Source organism: Notothenia coriiceps, unplaced genomic scaffold (genome assembly GCF_000735185.1).
Source record: "Notothenia coriiceps isolate Sejong01 unplaced genomic scaffold, NC01 NC01_scaffold00004883, whole genome shotgun sequence".
NCBI lineage: Eukaryota > Metazoa > Chordata > Actinopteri > Perciformes > Nototheniidae > Notothenia > Notothenia coriiceps.
The window spans coordinates 1-7,455 of record NW_011337584.1 but is presented as its reverse complement, the minus strand read 5'-3'; the positions used below and the strand labels follow the sequence as shown (position 1 = coordinate 7,455).

The 7,455-nt window shown below is 42.5% G+C and overlaps 1 protein-coding gene across 1 annotated transcript; it reads right to left on the bottom strand.

Annotated features, from left to right (window-relative positions):
• Positions 1–518: 518 nt before the first annotated feature.
• LOC104942669 (mixed lineage kinase domain like pseudokinase) lies at positions 519–7,452 on the bottom strand (the record flags this gene model as incomplete). Its single annotated transcript, XM_010767920.1, has 10 exons — positions 519–749; positions 2,108–2,245; positions 2,670–2,719; positions 2,812–2,951; positions 3,038–3,122; positions 4,432–4,567; positions 5,071–5,171; positions 5,336–5,522; positions 5,687–5,764; positions 7,068–7,452. Coding segments are annotated over 10 exons (1,350 nt in total), but the record flags the coding sequence as incomplete, so codon positions are not given.
• Between the last annotated feature and the right edge of the window lie 3 nt (positions 7,453–7,455).

Sequence of the window (7,455 nt, the reverse complement as noted above, 5' to 3'; positions counted from 1 at the left end):
ATGGGAAGTTAAAATGTGCTTTTCCCCAATAAATGGCAGCAGCTATAGCTCAGAATGGCCAGTGCCAGCAATGCCAAACATTATCCCGTTGCTTTTATACTTCCTAACGGTTATATTTCTCCATAAGACATAGTTTGAACACCATACACTTGGTTTGCATATTCCCCAAGCTTTCAATCAAGACCCCATGATTGAAAACACAATAACATGCATACAGTATCTTCTATAAAAAAACATCTTCCAGCGCAATTGTCTTGTAACACAACATCAGGTTTTAGTGTAATGCATGCCAAGATAATGATGTTCAATGTTTGCTTTAAGAGGCCTATGTTTAATTGGGCTTTAACAAGCGCTGCTGCGGATCACATATGCCCTTTTAAAAAATAAATTGTCCCTGATCTGATACATGCAGTCTCATGCACATTTGAACCAAAGACAGGACAGATAAAGTCCTGATTAAAGAATGGCTTTCACAGTTATACAGAGCTGCAATAGTGTGTTGAGGGTTAGATACTATAGGATACAGGACCATGGCATACAGAGTTTTAACACAGTTTTTAGCATATTTAAGCTTTATATAATAAAATACATTATTCCATTCACTTCCTTTCTTCAACAAAGTGTATCATATCATTTGGTCTCCTGAGGGGATCCGTGATCAGGAACCCTGAGTACTGCAGACTGAGAGGCATGAAGGCTTTACACCTTCTCCAACTGTGTCGCCCATGTTTTCAGTTTATCCGCCAGCACTGTGGGAGAGAGAGAGAGACACCATATTAGTATTGTTATTGTTGGAGAAGTTCTACGGTTAAAGGGCCCTACTGTGCTTTTTTTGTGTAGTGTGTTATATAGGTTTTTGTGCATGTAAATGGTCTGCAAAGGAAACAGTACTTAATAATAATAATTATTATTATTATTTATTATATTTTTCAACAAAAAACAAAAACAGTAAGACAAACGGCCAGACAGAAAAAACAACAAATAAATTAGGGGCCAAAGGCCTTGGCAAACAGATGGGACTTGAGGGCCCTTTTAAAGACGTCAAGCGTGGGGATGTTGCAGATCACCGCAGGGAGAGCTTTCCAGAGGGGGGGGGCTGCCACACTGAAGGCTCTGTCCCCGAAGCATCGCAGGTTGGTGCGGGCAGTGGTGAGCAGGCCAGAGTCTGAAGGTGAGGAGGATGCGTGACTTGACCGGCAGCCAGTGGAGGTGGATGAGGGTGAGCCTGTCTAGGGGTTTGTTGGGTACCCCGAACAGGACACCATTGCAATAGTCCAAACGGGAGGGAGGTGACAAACGCACGGACTAAGGTTTCTGCTACAGGAGTCTGGCAATGTTCTTTAAACGGAAAAAAGCAGATTTGGTGACGGACGTGATGTGGGAGTAGAAGGAAAGGGTGGAGTCAAAGATGACACCCAGGTTGCAGACTTCAGGAGCAGCGCCTTGGGTGCCACAACCATGAGCTCTGTTTTCTTGCTGTTAAGGTTGAGGACATTTGATGACATCCAGGTTTTTATTTTGTGCAGGCAGTTGACAAGGGGCTGAGGTGGGAGCTGGGAGGATGGAGTAGTGCTGAGATAGATTTGGGTATCATCAGCATAGCAGTGGAAGTTGAGTCCATGATGGTGGATGATCTGGCCGAGGGAGATCATGTAAATGGTGAACAGGAGGGGGCCAAACACAGAGCCGTGGGGGACACCGTGATTGACTGGGGCTGGGGGGGAATTTGAGCCATTGATGGTAACAAACTGTTCCCTGTTATGGAGGTACTTACAATAAACTTAGTAAATACAGTACTCATTCCACCACTGCAACTATCACGCTATGCACTATTATAACTATGCAATGATTCGCTGCGGTGAGTCCCGCACTGTCAGCAAATAAACCTTAAAAAATGTATTAAGTCAATCCGAGTTAATACAGTTTTTAAGGTTTATTTGCTGACAGTGCAGGACTCACAGCAAAAAACATGGCCAACAGAAGCTAAAAATTGCAAATCGACGATAATCTGCTTGGTGGGTCAGGGCCTTAAAGTCTGTCCTTTGTAAGACAGTCTAGCAGATACCTGTTTTACCTAAAGGGGAACATGCTGATGGCGGTAAGTTACCTCCAGCAGACGGTCTCTGGAAGGGATCGTAGGCCCGGCAGGCGTCGATCAGAAGTTCTAGTTCTTTGGGACAGTCGTCAAGCGGCTCCTGGTATTTTTCTACGAATACTTTCTGATGGACTTCTTTAACGGTCAAACCTGAAAGAAAATCACGAACACAATAAGGACAAAATAATAAGACCACGTTGTAGTTTTAGTCATGCTAGCAGCACCATTTTAGTCCACACTTTTGGATGGATTGCCCTTCTGTTCAGACGTTCATGTTCCTCGTTCTTAGTCAACGTTTCTGACATTTACAGACCAAAACAATGTATGTAGAAAACAAGTTAATTGTACAAGAAGAGTCAGGTGCAGCTGTGCTTTGATTTCATATATTTAAAGTTGTTTTTAACTTCTAGTAATTTCTGTATGTGATTTAGATCAGTGGTCCCCAACCCAGCAAAGGACAGCATTTAATATTTTTCTGTAACGTCGATCAACCATGAGGTCCTTTTTTTTTTTAGATGTTGCAATCACATCTAGAGTTGGAGAGTCCTGGCTGTTGTGTTCTGCAGATACATACCGTCAAAAGGTTTGCGTCCAGTTGCAACTTCCCAGAGGACGATTCCAAAGCTGAAGGGCAACATTTCAAAGTTATCGTACAGCATTGAAAACAAACATGCAATGTCTGAATGAACCTGATGTCCAGAGTGATGGTATCTGACCTGTAAACCTCACACTCTTTGTTGTAGCTGTTAATGTGTTCCAGCAACTCAGGAGAGGAGTAGGTGAAGGACCTGTTGACCCCGCCCCTCGTTGGCTTTCTCAGAGACGTCTCAGTTTGTGAAAACTCAAAGCCTCCCAGCTGAAAACCACACCAAGACTTTATTAGTTTCCCCCAACGCCAATCATTGGACCGTTAGCAATCCCAGCATGCACCAGTGTCCGTACCTTGACTCTGTAGCCGTCATCCACCAGAAAATTGCTGCTGTTGATGCATCCATGAACTTTACCTTTTTCTTCAGACTGGTGCAGTCTAAAAATGACACAGATGTTATCATCATGAAGGGACATTTTATCTTTTAAATTGAATTGAATTGAATTCCTTTATTGTCATTGTACAGGTACAATGACATTTAAAAAGCAGAGAGAGAGAAAAAAATAAAAATAAAGAGAGAGAAAAAATAAATCAGGATAACGGGTAAGTATCTCGTGAAAAAAAAAAAAAAGTTGGGATAACGGCTTAAGAGACATAAAAAAAAAATATATCAGAAAAAAAATAAAGTCAGGAAAACGGGTCCATTTATTTTTTGCGACAAGGACAGAGTGGAGCACACAGGAGACAACCATTTCATTGCAGGCTGTTGTGGGAAATGACAGTGCATACATTATTTGAGATATATTTCGAACTCAGACTTAATTTTAAGGACATTTCAGCCAGAGGGGTGTGTTTAAAAACGTAGCAGCCTGCGGTCACTCCAGGAGGCGGCGGGACGTTTAACTCACCCCGAGATTCCACCGGGTCCGTCTGCGTCGCGTTACGGCTGCGCCGCGGCGTTCTAGTCAATGGGTGCTATTCCACCAGACACTAGAAGCGCCCCAGAAGCGTCTCCCCGCTGGGCTCCGCTCAAAATAGGATTCAAGTTTATTTTTCGACGCGAGGCGTTGCAGAGGCGCCGGGCAGGAAGTGGACCGGTCAGAGCATCCGGCCCATCCCCAAAATAAACTAATTTTGCAGACCCTATCCCTTTCCCTGTCTTTCAAGTAGGAGGAGAAATGTCAGCGTTCTCCTCCGGTTTACAGGCACTGTGTACATTATATATATAGAATAATTATGATGATGAATGCATTTTTTTACCACTAAAATACAGCAACACCTCTTTGATTCATGTCGTTTATATAACTGGGGTATTACAATTATTATTAACTTTGTCTGCACAAAGTAGCCTGTCCAGGAAATATGCCCAAATCAACTAAAACTGCGAGCCGGCACGCAAGAGGCTCTGCCTCTGAAATGTTTCTGAAACACGCTCGGTAGGGTATGACGCCGGAGGAGGCCGGACCAAAACCGCGGCGCAGCTCCACTTCCTCCTTGGCGCACCGGTAACTAAGAAACTAACCCGTTTTCCTGACTCTTTTTTTTTTTCTCATATATTTTTTTTATGTCTCTTAAACCGTTATCCCGACTTCTTTTTTTATCTTCTTTTTTTTTCACAAGATACTTTCTCGTGAGTATGAGATAGTAACCCGTTATCCTCTCTCCCTTTTTTTTCCATCTCCCTTTAGGGGCTCCGTAACAAGCAATAATGCACAGGGCATAAAATAAATGATTGTGTTATTCTAACCGGTAAAGTCCCAGCGCTGCGTCCCGGCACATACGAGCTTTCTGGTTCCAGCTCAGTGTGCAACCAGAGTCTAGAACCTCCCGCAGACTTCCCTTCTCACAGTACTCCATGATGATGAGAAAATGAGGTTTAGGTCCTGCAGGAAGTCACAAGTTATTGTCATTTTAAAGGAGTGGTGCAGGAATTATGTATTTTTGTAGGTAGGTTGGACCAATGAATGCAATTGACAGAAGAAAAAAGCTAACGATAGGCTATAAAGGAACTACAGCACGGTCACATGACTTCACGTCACCACCGCTAAGCTAAAGGATGCTAATGTTGGGCTATCACATGATTTCATGTCACCACCGCTAAGCTAAAGGCAGCTAATGTTCACAGGGATGACGTGTATTACTCTTATTTAGTCATATTGTAGCAATTGCCCTTTCCAAGACCAATAGGACATTCTCCAGTGGGGTATTTAGTATTTACTGATGTATTTTGTGTCTAAGAACCAAAGTCTCTTCAGCTTGTGTTAACCACAGACTTTGACTTCAAGACAAGGAAATCAGACAAGCTACAATGCTGACTCATTCCCGGGTTTGAGGACTCATTGCTGCACCACTCTATATTCAGAATTGTATGCTACAGTCCACTCACCCGTCTCGTCCTCGATACAGATGCCATACATTCGCAGGATGTTGGGAGACTGAAAGACTTTCATGGTTTTCACATCCTTTTTGAAACCTCTTTTCACCTCGCTATATGTCAGTGGCATTGAGGAAGAAGGGAAAAAAAGGAACGGTAACAGCAAGCACTTATCTCCTCCAGCTTGTCTTTAAGGTGAATAAATCCACCAAAAGAACAAAATGATGAACGCAATTAGGAAAAAGGAAATTGGTATTGTCGTGAAATGTGCACAGACCTTATGCTGGTGGTCGCAGGGTCAGTGTATCTCTTGATGACCACTGGGAAACTACGGTACTCTCCTCTGAAGACCTCTGAGGTTGGTGTTTTCATGAAGGGCTTCTTGGTCAGGCCGTCAACAGACTCGTATTTAAGCTCCTGCTGTTTGATGATCTGGATGCCCACATCGTAGGGCTTCTTCTCCACTGTAAAAATATGTGGTCAAAAGTTAGTTTTAGCTCTGGTTTTGGTTTCCTCCAACTACTAAGGCAAGATGGATTTATTTATATAGAAGGTTTCAACAACAAGGCGACTCAAATCTGATAAATTGTTCTGACATTGATTATTATGCTGTTTATGCTATACTCACACATTTTCAGAATCTTATTTATGTCTTCCTGCAACTTTTTTGCCATCTGCCGCTGGTCCTCCGCATACTGCAGTAGCACTGAGGAACAAACAAACACGTATAAAGTAAAAAAGAAAACAATAATGCACCACTTTGTTGCTGTGATTTCACACAATATCCTAAACAGGGATGTCGTTTCATGTCCTTTTATCTGATAGTCAGTATGTTCAAGTTTTGATACTGTCATACGAAAATGTGAAGAATGTTTTGTCATTAAGCTTTATTTCAACCTGGACTTTGAGGGACTACAAGGTCCAGGAAGTGCCGAAGTTCCTCAAACTCATGCGTCTTTGCTTTCCTTTTAAAGGTCACCTATTAGGCAAAATCTGCTTTTTCATGTATTTTCTACATCAATATGTGTAAGTCTGTGTAAAGAGATTCTGAAAGTTTCAGGAACAAAGACCCCCTCTCTTTGTCCTGATCCATTAGTATAAAAACCTGTTTTTTTGGCTTGTGTAACCATTCGCCAATCACCAACCAAGGTAACCCCCCTCTCCCACCTTATCACCTGAATCTCCTCTTAGAGTTCTCAGAGGGGCGTGGCCAGCAGCAGCTAATAGCATTGAAAGATACAGACAGAGAATCCGCACTTTTGGAACAGGGCGGAAACAGAGGCGATTATGGGATGCTGCAATGATCTGTTTGGTGTTTCAGACAGATACTTCTGAGACATGTTCTGTATATACCTGAGATCTATAATATATTGCTGAAAAATAGTATAATAGGGGACCTTTACACTTTTTTAAATAAAAAAAACCAGTGGGCTATCAAGCTAGCGAATGTTAGCTATCCATCTAACTAGTAAACGTTAGTTTTTTATCCAACAGACTAACTAGTAGATGTTAGCTATCTAACAAGCTGGCTAGAAATGATAACTGTACCTATCATCAAGATGGCAAGCGAACATTAGCTATGTACTTTACAAGCTAGCTTACATTAGCTACCTATCTAACAAGCTGGCTAGCGAATGTTAGCTATGTAGCTAGCGTTTGTGCCTACCTTGCAGGCAGGGAGAGTTATGATACAAACATTGTTGACATGTGAGTTTTTTTAAGCTGACCGGCTGCTAACAGCTCAAAACATTGCCTTAAATGACCAAATATGTTCTATATGGATAAACTAATCATGTATTGGTAATATAAATGGTTAGTTTCTTAACTGGAAAAAGTGTTATTATCTAATAAAAGTACATTTAGAACATCTTACAAACGTTTATTTGGCAAGATAAAGTTGATAAAGCTAATGACGCTAGGCAAAGTAATTGCAATTACGCTCTAACTGGAAGTTCGAACACAAATCAAGGTTCTGAAACTCTACAAAGCCACCATCAGTTTCCCCTCACGTTTCTTCAGCTCGCTGTCATCCTGCTTCCTGTCCTTCTCGTCCTGTTCCTCCCTGGTGGATCTTTCGAACACCTTTAGTAGGATGTTGCCAAGCTCCACCTGCAGAGATCCTGAAAGGACCTGGTGGGCGTCGTTGAGGCGGTCGTTCAAGCTGCTGAACTCGTCTTCGTGGCTGCCAGACTTCACCACTCGCTTCATGAAAGATTCCCCTGAGTATTTCTCCATGACCTCCTTCGCTGATTGCAGAGTGATGGAGAGTTCTTTGAGGCATCGTTCTACGTCTGCAGAGGTTTGTCCCTTCTCTCTCTGCTGGATGGACTTCACCAGATGCTCTAGAGCTTTGACGCGATCGCAAACACGACGGCATCGCTTCTTGTTGGCCTTCAC